The sequence below is a fragment of the Numenius arquata genome, chromosome 8, assembly GCF_964106895.1.
Source record: "Numenius arquata chromosome 8, bNumArq3.hap1.1, whole genome shotgun sequence".
Lineage (NCBI taxonomy): Eukaryota > Metazoa > Chordata > Aves > Charadriiformes > Scolopacidae > Numenius > Numenius arquata.
The window spans coordinates 10,819,679-10,838,677 of record NC_133583.1 but is presented as its reverse complement, the minus strand read 5'-3'; the positions used below and the strand labels follow the sequence as shown (position 1 = coordinate 10,838,677).

The window sequence follows — 18,999 nt, the reverse complement described above, 5'->3', positions numbered from 1 at the left end:
ATGTTGATGGCTGTTTTCCACCAGTGTTCCTAAATTAGCAAAACAACTTATTTCTTAAACTAATTGCAGAGTTCTTCCTAGACATAAAGCTGGCTCCTGGCCCATCTATCCTTCCATTCCTTTACTAGCAGAGTTTTGGCTACAGTCTGCCTCTCCCCCCTCTTATCTATGTAATGTCACCGCTTTAGTCCCTCCTTTTCCGTACGTGTGTGTGTGTGTGTGTTCTTGGTGGCCTTTTAGGGGTTACAAATGGCTTGTCCCCTGGGTGCTGCCCCTGTGCTCGCTCGGCGTCCAGCCTGGTGCAGCCTCTGCCCCCTCCCTTGTTATTTTTAGTGCGGGGAAGGCAGGTGAGAGGAGAGGGGCACAGGCAAGGGGAGAAGCTCTCCGGGGAGGCCCCGACCTGGGTTTGGCAGCCTGGATCTGCAGCAGAGCTACTGCTAGGCAGCGTTAACCCTTTGCGTCGGGGCTGGGGCTTGGTCTCTGCAGTCTCAGGGAGGAAACCTGAGCTGTACAACACTAGGGCCCCAGCGAGGGGGAGGCCGGGGCTCAGCGCTGGTGCAAGGCCGCAGCCTGAAAAAGGGAAAAATGTGATTTTTATTGTGTGTGGTTGTTTTCTCCTTGGTGCCGTGTGGGTGCTGGGGTGCTCGGGTCCCACCTCAGCGGGGCAGGGATGCCGGGAGGATGCTGCCGTCCTGGTTGCTTTCCACAAAGAGGGAATGGGGAAGCATGGGCTCTTGTCTCCCCCGCACCACGCTGGGTTTGTGTTCGGCTGCGCGTGGGCACTGCTGGGGAAGGCTGAGGTGCCTCAGGTCAGCAGCGTGGCACACGGGTGGGCTTGTCCCCTCTGCCAGGCACAGCTCGGGGATGGCTGTGCTGGGCAGGTGACGGTGCCACAGTAGCAAGGCTGGGCCAAAAGTCCTGCCAACACGCTGGTGGGAGCAGTGGGAAGCGTCAGGCAGCCCCATGGCTTCTAGGTCTGGGGACAGTGAAGCAGAGGGAAAGGATTTCTCTGTTTCCATCTCAGTAGAGCTGTGAATTTCCCTCTATAAATAGTTGCTGTGGAGACTGTGGAGCCGCAGCAGGCTGACAGACCTGCTGGCAGGGAAGCCGGGGGGAGGCAGGGAGAGGCCAGCTGTAAAGTGAATCCACCGCAGCTGTCCTAGGTCTCCTGCTATCCCAAAGCCAAGGTTGTTCCCAGAAGCAGTGCTGTGATCCGATACCCTGCCCTGCTCCTCTCTCCACGTCCATCCAACGATGCAGAAGAGTTTGGTCTGCTCAAGGACACCCCTCCCGGGCAGCACAGATTAAAAGGAGAGAAGGACCAGCTGGTATCTCACTTTGGGGAGCTCGAGAATGAGCCAGATGACAAATGGAGCAGCGTGCCAGGCCTGCGAGCTGCTGCACGGTAAGTCTGCACAGGGTCCCTGGGGCTCGGAGCCCCGCGCACCAACGGGGCTGCTTTTCCACTGCATGTTGCAACTTGCAGGGATGCTGCGCTCAGCAAGGGCTTGCCAGGTCTGTGTTCATGTGGAAGAGGAAGGTGTGTATTGCTCTGGTGAGCTCTGTGACTCCAGAGGTCCAGGCACTATAAGGCGTAACTGGTGGTGGGCAGCTCTGTACACCATTCCAAGCAGGTCAGGTGGAATTGTTCAGGCCAGAGGTGAAGCACCGCTGCCTCCTGTGACTCTCACAGATCAGGCAGGACCAGTGTGGTTTTGGGCTCAAGTTCTCAGACCTGGTCCAGGCTTGCAGCAAGTCAGTAGTTTCTGCACAACGTAGCTTTGAATAATAGCTGGTTTTAACGTAAAGATGTCAAGGGATGAAGGACTTTAAAGCACTGACTGTCCTTTATCACAGCTTAGAAAAGTACGTTTCGCCCTCCTATACCAAGTTGCATAGCAACGCTCCGCATCCTTTGCCAGTGCATCCATCTGTGCTGGATGGGGGTAAAGTCCCACATGCCTAGGGATGGACCTGCCTCGCCTCACAGCAAGAAGGACACCAAAGCCCATTTTGCTGCCCAAGAGCTCCATCAGCACTAGTGTGAGGATCTTTTACACTCTCATCTGTCTTTGGGTGCTGCTTTCCCACCAAAGTCTCCTGTTGCTATAACAATCCACCTAGGGAAGATGCTGATGAACTCCCATCTCCACACCCTCTTGAGTTTTCCTTTGGCAGGTGAATAGAGAGCAACATAATAAAATCTTTAAGGCCATTGCCCGGCTCTCAGATCAGCCCCCGATGTCCTAAAGATGGGAGTGACAAGGGCTTGGGTAGATTCTGGTGGTGCAGGAGCTTGTGAACTTGCTGATATGCTCGGTCTGTGCACAAATAAGGAAAATTTTGATTTCATAGCTAAAACATTAGTAAGTATTTGCTGAAAAAAGTGGCCATAGAGACATGCAGCATCCCGGAGATTTATGCCTAAAAGAGACTGATTCTGAACAGTGTAAATGCCATGGTTAGAGGTGTAAAAATACAAGGAGGAGGAGGGATTTTGAGCTCCTTGCAGACTGCTGTAGGGGCTCTGGCAATTTGGGTTGTCCCTGACAGAATCAGAGTCTTGAGCCCAGTCTGACCCTTAATTAGAACCATGCTGGGAGTTTCCTGGGTGCCCAAAGGCAGGCTGCGTCTCTGCCTGCTGTGCTGGGAGAGGAGCATCAGTGTGTTCAAAGAAACTTTACTCTCTTGAGAAAGTCATGCTTCTGTCTCAACACCTGGAAGATGTTACTGCCCCAGAACAACTCCCCATCATGTAGCTCCCACTGCCACCAGCACCACCAGTTCACTATAACTATTTCTGAAAAATCTTCTGGTGCAGACGAGCTCTCAGCTTCAGCAACCTGATTCAAAGGTCAGTATTTCTACCTGTGCCAATGGTCTACTGGGATTATTATCACCTGTCACGAGCTCTGGCAATGCATGTTAATCTGAAGCTTCGGTCACACAGCAAGGGACATTTCCAAATTATGAAAGGCTGGGCTGGGAGTATCCCAGCTACGGCAGCTTACGTCTATATTTCCATTGACAACACAGGGTCTGGGCTGCTATTTCAGGTGACCAGTGCTGAAGCCAATTCTACACCGGTGCTGTGAGGCGGGGGGACACCAGTTGCATCAGTCTGTCTGTAGTGTCTCTGTGTTTGTACCCTGGGCTGTCATAGTAACAAACCCTGGGAACAGCCTCCCCCTCCAGCACAGTCTCTTGCTAGGGCGTCACGGGACGGTCAGTGATAAACCCGTATTCCAGCCCAGGACTGGGCTGCAGACAGATGTGTAGCGCTGCACTTCCCAAAATGCAAGTTCTGCTTCGCACCCATCTGGAGCGTGAAGCTTCTCCTGCCAGCAAAAGCCAGGACTTGTCCCCTCCTCAGCTGGGACAGGGATGGGGAGCGAGTGCTTTCCCCGGCTGCAGCCATGGGAGGGGATCCCACAGTCCCTGCTAAGCCCCTGAAAATCCACACGAGGCACAGGGAAACCTGAGACTCCCACCTGGCCCTGGCCTGGCCACACACCACCAGGATCCCTGCCCAGCCCCAGCCTGCCAGCTTTCCTCTTCTGAAGTCTCGAAATAATCCCTGCCTCCGTGAAGTGCCAAAAATGTTTGTAACAGCCCAGCTCCAGGGGCTGATGAAGCAGGTGGGAAGGAAGAGGGGGCGAGGGGAGAGCAGGGGTAGAAGAGGGAATGGGAGCCCTGCAGTTCAATGTGCGCAGCATGCAGCAGAGGTACAGCTCCTTGCAGCTCTCCAACTCTCTTTAAAGGAGTAATAGGCTGAAGATCATACTGCCCGTGCCCCACGATCCGGTTCCCCGCTGCTTGTGTCCCTTCGTGCCAGGATCTGCTGCACCGCTGGGCCATGGAGGAGCAGGTGCAGGAGGAGATGCCGGCAGCCCAGCACACAGGTCAGTCCTCAGGTGTGTGGCTCCAGAGCCGAGATTGTGCCAGGCTCTTCCCAGGCCAGAAGAGGCCACTGGGACCTGTCCGGCCATTCCTCTGGGAGGATGGCTGTCCTCAGCTGCTCTTTCAGTCTAAAAGCATTTAGAGATGTCAGTAATGTCTTTTGGTGATGGTCCCCGCAGGAGGCCACCACCCCGTGCGGGAAGGAGAGGTGTTCAACACACGATACCAGGCTCTGCGCAAGCTGGGCTGTGGTGCCTTTGCCACCGTCTGGCTGTGCCAGGACATGAGGTGAGGGGCTGACCAGCTTTCGGGGAGGTGGGAAGGGGTGGCTGATCTCCTGGACGGGACCTGCCCCTCTCACAGAAGCAGCAGAGCGCAGCTGCTTGCCCTGAGCACATTGGTATCCCCTGAGCACAGGATGGATCAGCCCTTGCTCTGCATTTGCTCTTCTCGTTTAGACCCTGGAGCGTCTATGCTCTGCCTTTTTCTCTCCAGTCCCTTGCAAGTCCCTGGGGCAGCTGTGCTGCCAGAAGCCAGCAATGTCACCAGAAGTGATGCTCACGGGCCTGGCATGCTGCAGACCAAGGGCAAGGCTGCTTGAAGGAGGGCAGCACCCACACGTGGAGCCCAGGGCTGGGTGACAGGGAGAAGGGGAGGTGCTGCTGGTTAGGGCCACTCTGGCGTGTGTTGGCTGGCAGCTCTAATTTGTTCCTCAGGAGGAAGAAACACGTAGCTGTGAAGGTCCTGAAAAGCAGGGAGAGCTTTGCCGAGGCTGCCCAGGATGAGGTCGCTCTCCTGCGCTGCGTAAGTATATTCTGAGGCTCTGTGCTTTGCTCCGCGGGGATGGCCAACTGAGTTCAGGTCTGGGTATCAGCCTCATTGTCCCTTCTCCCTTCAGGTCTCAGTCTGAGGAGCTAGATGAGCAACAGGAAAAAAATGCCAAAAGTTAGCAAATTTGTAGAAATAACCCTGGCTCAGCACTGGCCTCTGAAATAGGCACCTTCTCTTTCCTCCTGTCATACTGTGACATGCTGGCTGTGTCCTGCTTGCCCTGCCAGCCTCTTTATTTCAGCTGAGACTGAAATCCAGTAAATAGGAGGAATCTGCAGAAAGATAAGGCAGATAATCAACAGAAAAAGGTGGTAATGTTCTTAGGCAAGAGATGGGAGTGTGTCCACTGTATTTGTGTCGTCGCCAGTTCAGAGAGCATTGCTCTATCGCAGCACTGATACTGAAATAAAAAGAAAATATCTGAGAAAAAAAAATGCAGGATGTAGCAAAAATATAATAAACGTCTGAAGTCAGAAAACTTCTTCCTGCCTTTGCTAATGGCTGTGGTAATTAGGTGCCTATGTCTGGGTCTCGGCTAGTTGACTTTGAAGATGGCTTGACCTGCTAGTTCTAGAAAGCTCGTAGTTACAATTCTTCGAGTTTGCCTAAATACAAAGTTACATCAGCTTTAGATGAGTAAAAGCCATTAAATTTTGCATTTCAAATTACTCTGAGGCCTTTCTCCGACAGGCTTGAGAGAGGTTTATTTCGCATCTGTAAATCTGTAGGTCCCATCCAAAGGGACATGAGCCAGACTCCGTGATGCAAGAGGAAGTACCAAGTGGCACTAATTTAATGTAATCAGAGGGCTGCGTTTCTACACATCAGCATAATCCTGCGTACAGACTGAGCCTTACCCTTGATTTATTACTAATTCTCTCTGAAAGACACGCCTTCCCATTCAGCAGAATACAGCTGGTTCCCAGGGCTGTTCCCACTGGTACAGGGTGGTTGGTGCCTGCAGAGCTGCCAGGAGAGGCGATCTGGTCTCCCCGGCTTCCAGGGCTGCTCCCCTCTGTCGTGCCAGCACAAACCTCCTGGCACTGGTGCAGGTGGATCCGGCAGCTGCACAACATCCTGAACCGAAGTCCTGACAGTTATGGCTGTGAAAAGAAAAATAAAGTATGAATTGCTGTACCAGGATCAGCGCTCTGTGAGAGCAAACTCCCAATAGCAGGTATATGGTGCTGGTGCAAGAGTGGGGTACCATAGCACCCGTGCTTGGGCAGACTGGGGTTTCACCCTGGGCCAGCAGCAGATATCCAGATGGGTGTAGAGACAAGCTAAGCACAGTGTGCTGCTCCCACTGAATGCTCCCCTGGCCTACAGCAGTTTCCAGCTGGAGATTTCTTAGGCCAAGGGTGATGTCTGTGTGGGTAGTGATTCTCAGTAGATTTACCTTCAAGACTCCTGCCCTGCTTTCCTGTGAGCTCACGTGGGCTTCAGCACTCCCAGCCCCCTGTGACAAGAAATGCCATCAATTACCCACATGCTGAGTGAAGAGCCGTCTCCTCTGCTTTGTTTTTGAACATCCCAAGTGCTAGGTTGGATGGCCCCTGGTTTTTGTTACGAAAGATTTTGTTCACGCCCTCTGCCACCACTCCATATCTTACAGATTTCTGCAGTACTTGCCCACAGCCAACCCTTTTTCAGCCCAAAGAGACCTACTTTGCTGGATTCCTGTAGACATGGAAGCTACTCTCTATCCCAGTAGGACAGGTAGCCTTTGAGTGGCCGAAGACAATCACAAGGTCTCTGCCTCTCTGCAACCCCTTGCGAGAAATTGCTGAAGGGAAGGTGTGAGTTTTAAAAGGCAATATCCCAGCCTGCTACTGGAGGACAGGGCCAACCCTGCTCTGAAGAGCAGGAAGTGTGTTAGATGCTATTAGCAAGATTGGTTTAAGTTATTTGGGCACTGCGAGGGTGATGGTCCCACCTGGTCAAGAGCTAGACAACATACAGGAACTCATTCCTTGGTAACAGATTATGCTTGTGTGTTTGGAGCCTGGTTTTCCTGATGCTGTTTTCCTGGGATTCATGAAGTTCTAACTAGTGGAAGAGAAAGTCTGTAGAACAGGATAAAATGGGTGCAAGATGTCCTTGTGCGTTTATATGTCTCTAATTGCAGCTTTCTTGGAACCCTCCCCCTCAGGTGAGCAGTATGAAGAAGAAGGACCAGGCAGGAGAAAATATCGTCTGTTTGCTAGACGACTTCAGAATGATTGGAGAGAACGGCTTCCATATCCTTCTGCTGAGAGTGCTGCAGCTCTGGTCAGCAAAGCCTGGGCTTGCCTTGGAGAGTTACAGGATGGTGTAAAACTGACCTCTGTGCTCCCATGAGGAGGATGAGGAGGGCAGTAGTTGGACCAGGGCACATGGATGTGGCTGGAGGGGGGAGGGTAGACAAGGAGATATTTGGCTGCTCTGGTGAAGGGTAAAAGGCTGGTGTTAGCAGCTTCTCTCTGTTAGTGAATCCCTGACTCTTTCCCACATGCATGCTTGGTATTTGAGGCGCTGGGTCCTTCCCTGCGATGTCTGATGGGTAACTACGCTGCCCAGGGACTGCCTCTGCCTTTTGTGAAGAAGTCTTTACAGCAGGTGAGAACTTAGCTGAAACTGGGTGAGGGCACCAAGGGACTGTTGGCTGGGGGACATGCCATAGTCTTCATCCTGGGGTCATTGGCCATGAACTCCATGGCTGCATCTGCAAAGAAAGGGATAATACAGAGTGAGCGCGCAAGGCGTGCTTTTTTTAGGGGAAAACAATAACTATTTCTTTTGTGTGTAAGGAAAGAAAATGTTAATTTAAATGCAGAGTGGGAAGTCATCACATTCCCATTAATACAGGGGCACTGTGTGTTACTGCCCAAGCCTGCAGTCTCATCAGGTTTGGGAAGGAGTCAGGGCCACCACCATGAAGAGTCAGCAGACCTGCACCAGTGATTCAGGGGTGGCACTTGTGTTCCAGTGCCACCATCATCTCAGTAATCATTGAACGCTCCAGCAGTTCTTCTGCTGGCAGGAGTAGCCGGGGGACAAATAGCCTGCTATAGTTATGCTTCTTGTGGGCAAACCACGTGTATCTCTGCCCTCCCTCTGCCCTGAGAAGTCCAGACTGTTGGCATTTGCCTCGGCATTCAGCCATGGCTAGCACTGGCAGGGACGGCAGCTTTCTGAACGGTACCACCAAAGGCTGCTCGAGGTCTCTCTCAGCACTGATGTCTTTCCAGGGCTTTCTAAATTGCAGGTTTGGTTGACTGGTCCTCCACCCATGTTGAGGTTTTCCTGCTCAGAGCCAACTCTTCCTTCAACCCCTCTAAGGATGTGGTGTGCCGATCAAACAGATTGTGAAAACTGAGTTTCTTATGTGTTGTCTGGGAATAGCTGAGGAATGGGAAACCTGAGCGAGGCCTCAGAATAGTTAAAATTACATGTTGCCTCTCGTGCTGAGATTTATCAGAAGTCTGCACGCTTGCCAAGATGAAGATTTGCTACCCTGATTCCTGTGCCCTTCTAGGGACACTAAGAAAGAAAACCACTTCCTCCTTCATCCTTTTTCTGGAATAGCCTCTTCTTCCTCTAAAGAAGCTCCACTAACACCTGAATAAGTTACACAAAAATGTAGTGGCATTAATCTCTGTGCCCCGTTTCACATCCAAGCCTTTTGCTTGATCCATTCCTGTATCCGCTTTAATTGTAAAATATCAGGATCTTTTTTTCCCTTCAGATCAGTAAATACTGGGGCAGCATTTACTTCTGATTCATTCCAGTTTAGCTGTTTAAATCTTTCCCCGTGTTTCGCAGTTACCATTTAAGGTTGGTATTTCCCCAAGGCTGGTGTTCATCCCAGAATAGAATTTGATAACATAGAGAATATTTGCCAGCCCTTTATGACTGACCAGAGTGTTTAAAAAAATATATAAATCTCCCAGCAGCGTTTTCGCTGTTATTGATTTCTGATAGCGACTGTTTCTCTCCGGTAGGTGTTGTTTATCTCTCCCCTGTGACAGGCCAGACTCTCCCTGCTCCGTCGTAAGCCGTTCTTTCCCTACATGGCTCTCCTGCACTGCTTTTAAGCCCTCTCTACACACACTCACTCATCATCTCTCCCTCCTCCTGTCGGGGTTCTGCTGCACCTCCTTTTCTCTCCTTGCACGATGGGACACTGTCCCGTGCCATGTCACTCTATAACCGGCCCCCAACTTCCATTCCAATGATAATCAGCAGGAAGGCATGGTGGTCCGAGGACTTAACAGCCATCCGAGTGTTTTTTCAGGAGAAAGTTCAGCTTTGTGATTGTAATGCTTCCTCGTAGCCCCATCCTCTTTCCATCTCCCCGGACTTGCCCATCCATGCTGGGATTTGTGTATTTTCACGTTGCCTTCTGCTGCGTGTCACTGCCACCTCCCCCAAACAGCCCCTTCCCCACTGGGCTCCCCAGACCCCTTGTGCCCGCTGCCACAGGGCCACCCCAACCAATGTCACTGCTCTGCTGGCTGCACCTCCAGCTTAGTACAGGGCACTCACTATGCGGAGTTTATCGCAGATAGTTACCATCAGTGCCCCCTTTCTTCAATACCAGAAAGTCCACAGCTTGCTGTGCTGGAGTGCTCTGCTGGGACAGGGGAGGCGATGGGGACCCTCGGGTGGCTGAGGTGACTTGCTGCCTGCTTGCCCAGGTGCTGGCAGGGCTGCACTTCCTGCACAAGCGCTGCCGCATCATCCACGCCGACATCAAACCAGAGAACGTCTTGCTGTACGGACGTGACAAAACCCTCCAAAGGCTTCTGCCCGATGCGTTCGACTGTGGCCAGAGAACAGATTTGAGGCTAAAGGGACAAGGTGAGTGCTCCAGGGTTGTTTTTTTAACAAGAAAAGGGACTCCGGTGTTTATTTCCAGGAGGGAAACAGAGAGGCAGCAGGTACAGGTATCTTAGGAAAAGTTCCTAAGATCCTGTAATGGCTGCTGTGGAACAGCACAGCCAGCTTGGGCTGCTGAGAGGCTGCTCCTATCTCCGCTTAATATAAATATCGTGCCGAGTGCCTACGTTACTCCAGGCACCTGCAGACGTGTGGTCTTGCAGGTAGGTTTGTGCGGAGGAGAACTACACGTCAGGCATCTCTTAACAGCCCCACCACAACCTCACAGCTCATTCTCACGGCTGTAGGTACCAGATAGTCCCCTTTTGTCTGGCGTCTTCAGCCACTGAAAGATTTACATACAAGGTGGTTTGATCAGAAAGTGGTATGACACTTCTGCTCTTTATTTCCCGTATTTCTGAGGTTTGCGGGAGACTTGCGTATACAGCTGATCTTCAAGGCCTTTTGAGACATAATTTATTTGCAGAGAATGGTGTGAATATTGAACAAGACACAGGGCTGGAGAGCTTCTCGAGAGATCAGCTCATTTCCCAGCAGCGAGACCCTTTATATTTTCCTCGCCTGATGTTCTCCTGTGATCATTTCTCCCATGACGGTGCCGTTTTGTCTCTCAAACTCTGGGACAATTGGGGAAGTGCTAAATTAGTGACCGAATCTCGCTCGGAGCAGAAAGGTGCAATATTAGGTGTAGAATGACAGCTCACTGCAAAGCAGTACAGCAAAAATCACCTTTTTCCGAGGTCACATGAAAATGTAACCTTTACAGCGCTTGCCAAGCGGGCTGTGCCCAAGGTCTGTGACAGCCAGGACTGCTGAAGGCTGAGGAGGCGTTACAGATGTTTTTTGTCTGGCTAGTGCCGTTTCCTCAAAAAAGAGGTGGTGAAAAAAAAGCATTTTAGGACCTTTTAGGTTGAAAAACTTTAAAGGCAGGCATACATGCCTGTGGTGAGTGATGAATACCTGTTGGTTTGGAAAGAGCCGATTTCTCTCTGTCCTTTCCACCTAGGTGGTGATCCTGGCAATCGATTGGAAGGATCTGATTTAATGAGCATAGGAGTGAAAATTGCAGATCTCGGCAGCGCGTGCTGGACAGTGAGTGTGCTCCAAGTCTCAGTCCCGTGCCGATGCGGGATGCTGTGTGTTTCTTTCCATCCTACCACAGATGTCTGTCCTTTTACAGCAGGTTATTTCAGTGTGCCGAAGAGATGCTGATTTTGGGGGGTTATATTGAGCACTCCCAGCTCAGAGCTGGGCCCTGCACTCCCGGAGACGTTTGGATGTTTCTTTGGCTTGCAGTTAGTCCCTACAATTGGAAAGTCAAAACCCTGTTTGGTGTGAAATGTTGGGAAGTAAATTCACCCCGGTGTCAGCGGGGTTGAGAACATGCCCTGCGAAAGAGTTTAACATACGTATTCAGTTCTGCCCCTCGGCGTCCTCCTCACTGCGTGGGAAGCTTGTGAGCACACATACGGGTTGCTGGTACTCGTTTACGGGCACTAACCAAAGGGAGTTTGTTTCTGTTCCAGTACAAGCCTTTTTCCAAGGAGATACAGACCCAGCCATACCGTGCCCTGGAAGTGCTGCTTGGATTAGACTATGGCACTCCTGCAGATATCTGGAGCACCGGCTGCCTGGTAGGACAGGGGACAATGCTGTGCCTGCATGGGAGGGGACCGACACTAACCGTGCCCCCTCTGCACCCACCTATAGCTGCTGCATGGGGAGCAAGGCTTCCTTGCTGAGGAGAAAGGGGCTGTCTGCACTTTCACTTTCCCTTGAAAGTATGCTGCTGATAAAATTCACTCTTAATTAGTTTAAGTGATAAGGCAATTCACACTCCACCTGTTAACTCACAGGCTTGACTGAATCAGGCACATACTGCTTTTCAAAGGGGCCATGATATGGATCAATTGTATGAACATGTCCGTATTTTAGGATCAGTTCTGTGTGACAGGAAGGGAAATTGGTGCTATCAGATTTCCCTGAATAGCAGGGGGGGGAACCTCCAGGTCAGTTCGTGAATTGACAATGCTCCTCCATTTCTAGGCATTTGAAATGGCAACTGGGGAGTGTCTATTTGATCCTCAACCTGGGAAATATTTCTCCAGAGATGATGGTAGGGCTCCATCAGTTTTTTTTTTTTTCATTTCACTGACCGAAGTGTCACAATCTTTGTACCTACATGTGTTTTCCCTCCCTCTGTCTAGATCATGTTGCTCGTATTATTGAACTCCTGGGAAGAATTCCTCCTCAAATTGCTCTCTCCTGGAACAAGTCAACAAAATTTTTCAGCAGGCCAGGTAAGAATTGGGAGTAAGGAAGTTTACTCTCAAAATCACCGTGGATCTCTGACACAGTCCTACTGAGCTCACACTGAAACCCCTCGAGTTATGTCAGATAACACAGACTACAAGCAGGGACAGAACACAAGTGGAGGTTTCATGAAGAGCCGTAACACTTCCTGCCCTGCCTACCTTTGCAATCCAAGAGTGCTCCAGGGATGAATGCAAAATCCTGAAAAACGGTCACAGCAAACACCCAACAGGGAAAACATTTCCATTTTTTCTCCTTTGCATCTGGAGAGAATGGAAATACGGACAGGAAATAGCTACACGGCAGGAAGGCTGAAAAGAGTGTGTAACTGGCTAGATTTCACCCGTTCACTGGCTGAGAACAATGATGATCAGGAATGGGACACTCACATCCTTCCATCGTGGCTGCTATATTTAGTGTTCTGACCCAACTGTAACATCTCTTCTGTTTTATTCTTCCCAGTTCCTTTCCCTTTGACTCATTAGGTTTGAAATCCTTGCCTTTGACTTCAAGGCATCACATGACTCCATCCTTCTGCAATTTAGTCTATCATCTGCTTTCATGCTCACCAGCCACTCAGCCTCAGCCTCCCCACAACTGACTCAATGTTGAGTGCTGGCACCATGCTATAGTTCTACAAGCACCTCCCTGCACATTCACATCCTTTGCTCAAACTTACTCCTTCTATGGTACTCAAAAAAATGAGTCAAAACTAGTTTTTGTTCTATATTCACTCTCAGTGTGAACTAAGCGGTCCTGGCCACAGATCCCTAACCTGAATCACTGCATTCACACCATGTACTCCTGGGGGCAAGGATAGCTTCTTGGTCAGTAGTGGCACTCTTCTGGGTCCCATGGAACTAAAAGACATAAAACAAACGAAACACTAGTGTCCTGTGAGCTCTGGCACTCAAATGGCCTGGTGCATTCTGGGTTGCATGCAGACAGACACAGGGAACAAGCAGCAATGGCTTCAGCATAGCTGTTTTGGGAACACTTCATTCGCTCTTGGCATGTTCTCATCTAAGAAATACTCAGCAACAGGGAGACTCCACACACTAGCTCGGAAAGATGTTTCTGAGAAACACCCGAGCACCAAACCTGCAAGGGGCTGTGCAGGTGAAGCTTACAGAGAGGAAGATTCAAAGAAAAAGGAAGGGATCCTTCAGGATGCTTCGGATGAATTGTGTAAGGTGAGGAGCGGCAGCCTCTCAGCCTTCCAAGTGCAATTAAGGTACTGTGCTTACGCTGTCTTTGCTAGGCGCTCTTCTGCGGATCTCCAGGCTTTCCCCCCGCAGCCTCCACAGCATCCTGGCGGACAGACACAAGTGGACAAAAGACGAGGTTACTCCCTTCACCGCCTTCCTCCTGCCCGCGCTGCAGTACTCGCCCCAGCGCCGCGCCACAGCCGCCCAGTGCCTGCAGCACGCCTGGCTCAGCGCCCCGTGACCGGTCCCGTAGGGAGGGGGGAAACCGACGACCCGGAGGTCCCCCGGGCCCCGCCGCAGCGACCGGGACCGCCCTCCCCGGTGTCGGCGGCTCCGGGCCGGCTGCCATGGCAGCGGGGGGGAGGGTGGTGGTGCTGCGGGCGTTGCGCACAAGATGGCGGCGGGGCCGGGCCGCCCCTCAGGCGTCGGCGGCTCCTCGAGCCTCCCGAGCGACCCCGGGAGCCGCCTCCAGCTGGGTTCCGCGGTTCCTCCCCGACTCGGGCTCCGTTCGCCTTCCTTAAAAACGTCCCTTTAGTTCGTCTAGTCTGCACGCGGCGTTAACTGGAAGCAGTAATTAACGTCCTACGGTCTCGAAGGCTGCGTTAAGCGGGGAGCAAGGGCAGGGAGGGCCGTTCCTTGCCCGCCCAGCATAGCGGGGCTCGGCCACCCGCACCCCCCCGCCTCCTGCAGCCGGCCCCGCCGTCAGCCCCCTTTGTTTGGGGACGGAGAAGCAGCTCAGGGCTCCCGCGCTGCAATGGCACCTCTCGGCCCCGGCCCCTGAGGGGGTGCGGAAGGCGGCAGCGCCGGCGCGTCCCCCGCCACCCTCCCCCCCTCCTCAGGAGGGCCCGCCGGAGCACAGCAGCTCCGTGACGCGGCACCCACGCTCCGCCAAGCCTGAGGGGAAGGCGGGGGGTGCCGGGCTGCCCTCCCGGCCCCCCCCCGAGGGGACCCCGGCCCCGCGGCCACCCCCTCCCCCCGCGGGCGCGGACGTGCCGAGTGGCAGGCCCCGCGCCCGCGCCGCCGCGCATGCGCCCGGCGCCCCCTTCACATACACACACACCGCGCCCCCTTCACTCACACACACACCACCCTCCGACGCGCGCATGCGCCACGCAGCGGCGGCTGCCGCCCAGGAATCCCGGCCGCCTGCGCCGCCCCTTCTTTCTGCCACGTGTCCCGACGCGGGAGTTACCCCGCGGAGAGCGGGCGCCTCGGCGGGGGCGGCCGCCAGCCCCGCCCCTCAGCACGTAGCGCGGCCCGGCCGGCGCTGCCGCAGCCCGCCCGCCCGCACCGCCTCGGCGCTGGCGGCCGCCTGCCGGCCGACTGGCAGCCCCGCGCACCAATAGGGTACCACCACCGTGGGGCGAGCGGCGGGGCGGGGGCGCGGCTCCCAATGAGGCGGGAGAGAGGGCGGGGCCGGACGGCGACGCCACCAATGGTAAGCGTGGGTGGGCGGGGCGATGGCGGCGGCGGGCCTCCCGGCGGGGCGGGGTGTAGCGGCGTGGCAGCCAACGGGTAGCGGGAGTGGGCGTGTCCGGGGCGCCCCTGGCGCCGGCGCCGGGGATCCCCGTGCGCCCAGTGCCGTTTCCGCCCGGCCTGAGAGAAGCCGCCGCTACTGCTGCCAGGGGGAGGGGCTGGCGCCGCCGCCGAGGGCTTGCTCCCGCCGGCTGCCCAGGAGACGCCGTGGCGCTGAGCCGGGCCTAGTGCCGCGCGGGGGCCCGGGGAACGGGCCGGCCAGGTAGGCAGGCGCGGGCGGGCGGGCGTGCATGTGTGTGCGGAGACCGGCCCGGTGTGCCCGGTGGCGGGGCTGGCGGGAGGGAACGCTGAGGCGGCTGCGGGGGGCTCCTGGTGCGGGCCGCGGCCCGGCGCTCCGCCCTACCCTGCCTCGGGAGCCTGGGCGTCAGGGCCCCGCCGCGGCGGTGGGGCAGCGGCCCGGGACGCCCGGCTCGACCCGACCCGGTGGGGGAGGCCCGGCCCGGCAAGGCACAGCGGTGCGGGCCATCATGGCGGTCCCGGTGGTGCGCTCCCGCCCGCGGTGGCCGGGCTGGGGCCGGCGGTGGCAAGCCGGTGCGGGGCCGGGGCTGAGGACGGGCCTGGCCGCGGGGCTTTGTCGGTGGAGCGATGGCCGGAGAAGCTCCGTTGTAGACTGGTTTCCTCCTCTCTCCCTTTTCCCCCCTTATTGTCCCGGGGGGGGGGGGGGGGTGTCTCGGGGATCGTTGTCCGTCTCGGGGCAGCCTCCTCCGTGCCGCCGCTGCCTGCCGCCGCTGTCCGCCCCGAGCCGCCGGCCCCTCCGGGCCTCGGGGGAGGCGGTGTTTGACCTGCATTTTCTGCTTTCTCATGGTGCCCGTGCGGCGTCTTCCCCCGTAACCCCCCGCTCCCGCCGCCGGGGGCTGCAGCGCGGATCCTCCTGCATTTCCCCGCCCGTCACGCGTGGCCGACGTGGGGTGGGTTCCCGGCCGCCCTGCCTGCCCCCCCCTCCCCCCGGCCCCGCTCCGACCCTCCGCCGCCTCCTCTCCGGCGGCACCGGCAAGGTCACTGTCGCCCGGCGGCTCGTCCTTGGGTGCCGGTGACCGGAGTTCACCGCCGGGTCGGGCGGGGAGGGAAGGAGGCGAAGTGCGAAGCCGCGTGGGGAAGCGGGGAAATGGGTGTAGCGGCGTGGGGGGTGTCACAGCCCCTTCCCAGCCCTGTCTCCACCCTCCTCTGCCCCAAACTAGGATCCCCCGGGTGGGCTTTGTTTTTTGGAGGGGGGTGTTCCGCGGGTCTGTGGAGGGCACGGGGTGCTGCAGGGCTGCGGTGGTTGCTGCGGGCTCTGGCCGTGATGTCATGGGAGCGTTGAGGGTACGGCTGGGCCCGGGCGAGGGGGCAAATATCTCTCCTGGTGAGAAGGATGCAGCTGGGTCTCAAAAAACTTGATGTTGGGTATCCGGTGGTGTGCTGGTACATCGTGGATTTCAGATGGTTCCCCCTCGCCCTGACTGGGTGTTACTGCCAGAACCTTAACCCAGAAAAGGAATTTCCTATTTCTTCAGTAGAAATAGGAGATTCCCCTTTTCACTTGTATAGGAAATACTAGGATTTTTTTTTTTTCTTCTTCTTCTTGTGGTTGACCCAGGAAATCATCTTGTCGCCAGCCGCCTGGGTTTTGGTTTGGGTGTGTGTTTTTTGTTTTTTGTTTTTTTTTTTTTTTCTCTAGAGGTGCAGGGAGGAGGGTGTTGCTTTGCTTTGCTCTGGATCCTGTGGGTAAGCGTTGAAGACAGTGACAGCAGCTGCTGTTGGCTCTGGAGCTCTGGTTGCTATGAGAGAAGCTTCAGTAGACTTGGCTGCTATCTCCAGGGAAGGACAGCAGAGCAGCCTCCATTAGTGTGGTGGTGGAGAGATGGCTGGCTCACATTCAGCAAAGGGCTTTACTTTTTGGGCCATTTCCACAGGTCCAAAGCAGAAGCAGGGATATGTTTTGGTCAGGTGGGACAAATGCCTACAAGGTGGGTTTCATTGCTGTTCTTGAGTTAATGGAATTGCGTTAAACTGTTGGCTGGAAACCCCGAGTTACCCTTTCCAGATATTTTGGTCTGTGTGAAAAGTAGGACAGCGAGAATTGATATGATCTTCCTGTTAACTGAAGGCTGCAGTCGTGTCTCTTTTGAACTCCAGTCTCCTTTCCAGCCAGTAACAGAGCCAGATGCTTTTCTTATTGTTTGTATGTCTCCTTCCTCCCCTTCCATCGCCTGGGCCCCACTTGCCTTATTGACTGGAATTTCTGCTGTGTGCAGTGGGTGTGTGCAGCAGACACCAGCCTGCTAGTGCTGAGAAGGGATTTTCCATTCACAGACCAGGGAACAGTCAAAATAAAGGCCCGGCTCAACTTTGGGACTGCAAACAGAAAGCAGGGAGAGGAGTTTCCTCTCTGCTGCAGGGTAAAATTTATTCCCTGCGCTTCTTAGGCATTTGTATTTTAAAATGTATAGAAAATGTTGCTCTGCTGTGGAATAGTGGGGTGAAATCTCATCTGAATAATGGGGAAGATTTTTCTCATTTGGTTGACTCAAATGCTTGATGAAGGAACAGTTTGCAGGAGGCCATTTTTGACGTGACTCTGTATTGTGGAATCTGCCAGCTCCTATCCCCACACTCTGTCTACTTCACTGCAATAGCTTCCTTTTTTTTCTTTTTTTTTTTTTTTAAAGGAAGAATGAGTGCTTTTCTTATCAGCTTAACTAACCATTTGGCACTGGCTGCTGTCTCTATGATATTACATTGTTGACTTGGAGCTATCGGTGTATTCCAGTGCATTTTTTAAAGATGAAACTGTTAGTTGAGGTATGCAGTATGGGAAATGGGAATACGTTAGCGTTAGAAAACAACTGCCATCTTTGTAAACTAACACCTGTAATGGGGAGCCCCTTGCCCTGGCCCGAGTTACCAAACTGAGAATTACCATGAGCTTGAAGCAAAAATTCCAGGACCGGAATAATGTGAGAGAGATTAAAATATGCCCTTAAATCCGCTTGACTGGCAACAGTCCTGGGGTAGATGCCAAACTCTAAGTAGCTCTTATATTTGAGGGTCTGTAGCACACAAATTGTTTCAGAAGGTGGGGTGAGCAACTTTTAACCCACCTAAAATTCATCCATCACTGGGGCTGAATGGGGTATCTGCTGCCTAGCACAGAGTGACATGACAACAGTAATGGACCTAGAATTTTGTGAGTATGAAAAACTAGCTCCTCAGTTTAATAAAATACAGCAAGTGATTTTCATGGTCCCTTAGTCTTTGTTTAGAGTCGCTCTGTACGTTGTTTACAGTCTCTCTGTGTGTTATAATGGGGAATTAATCTGCTGCCTCGCATCCTGTTGAATAACTGGCACTGCTTTGACAAGGCCCTGGCTTTTCGTTTTACTGTCATATCCCAAGTGACCTGAAAGTAATATTCCTTAGCTAATGTCGTCTGTGATTTCACCACTCCAAGGTGAGGCAGTGAAATCCCACGTACGTTTATATCCTTTTTTAGAAAGAGGACTCAGTTACAGCCAGATTTTATTTTTAAAAGTAATAGGACAAAGTTGAAAAAACCTATAGGAAAGAGATGGCATTGAACTGGCATCTCAGAATGTGCAAAAGTTTATGCTCTTTTTTGGGTGGGGGTGGGGAATCCAACAACAACTGCTGATTTAAATTTTCCAGATGTTCCCTGAAGTAAAAATAAATAAATAAATAATTTCTTAATTCAGACTTCCAGGTGCAAAACATGCAAGGGAGAACTAAATGTGTGGTGTCCCAGCCATGTTATTTATGAGCCTGACTGGTCTATTCTTTCTCCCATTTTGGGTGATCAGACTTTTCAAACTTGTTTTGAATGATGTGATGAGATAAAAATGTTTCTATCTATTCTGGCAATAGTAAAACGAACATAATGAGCATTCAGAGGTTTGAAACTTCAAAAATCATTGTTCTCATGGCAATATTACTTTATTACAGATGCACATTTGTGTTCTTACTCTGGTGCTGCTTGTATGTGTAACTGAAATCTTGCAGTATATAAGAAAGGTTGCAACAGGCAAAGTTTTTTTTATATATACAAGATGTAGTAGCGGTACTTGAGTTGAAAGCATTAAATGTATGTTTAATAGGATGCGAGATACTAAGTCTCAGTTGCCCCAATGAAACTAAACCTCCTAATTGATTTTAAAATAAAGACTTTGTTGCATTTTACTTGTCTATTTAGTTTTTTCCTTTTCCAAATTAAAAAAAAAAAAAAAAAGCTCTGAATGTTAAAGCTGTTACAAATTCTACAGCCAGTTTTTGGCTTCTATGACCAACTTATGGCAAGAGTTAGTGCACAGTAAATTTGCACTTACCTTGTTAGAGG

The 18,999-nt window shown here is 52.9% G+C and overlaps 1 protein-coding gene across 1 annotated transcript; it reads left to right on the top strand.

Annotated features, from left to right (window-relative positions):
• Window positions 1–1,301: 1,301 nt before the first annotated feature.
• Window positions 1,302–13,725, top strand: LOC141467758 (SRSF protein kinase 3-like). Its single transcript, XM_074152424.1, has 12 exons — window positions 1,302–1,405; window positions 3,762–3,902; window positions 4,080–4,188; window positions 4,617–4,704; window positions 6,884–6,971; window positions 7,223–7,329; window positions 9,411–9,573; window positions 10,619–10,704; window positions 11,139–11,246; window positions 11,659–11,728; window positions 11,820–11,912; window positions 13,187–13,725. Exons 2-12 carry the CDS (start codon window positions 3,857–3,859, stop codon window positions 13,372–13,374), a joined length of 1,146 nt encoding a protein of 381 aa, XP_074008525.1. The 5' UTR covers window positions 1,302–1,405; window positions 3,762–3,856; the 3' UTR covers window positions 13,375–13,725.
• Window positions 13,726–18,999: the final 5,274 nt, after the last annotated feature.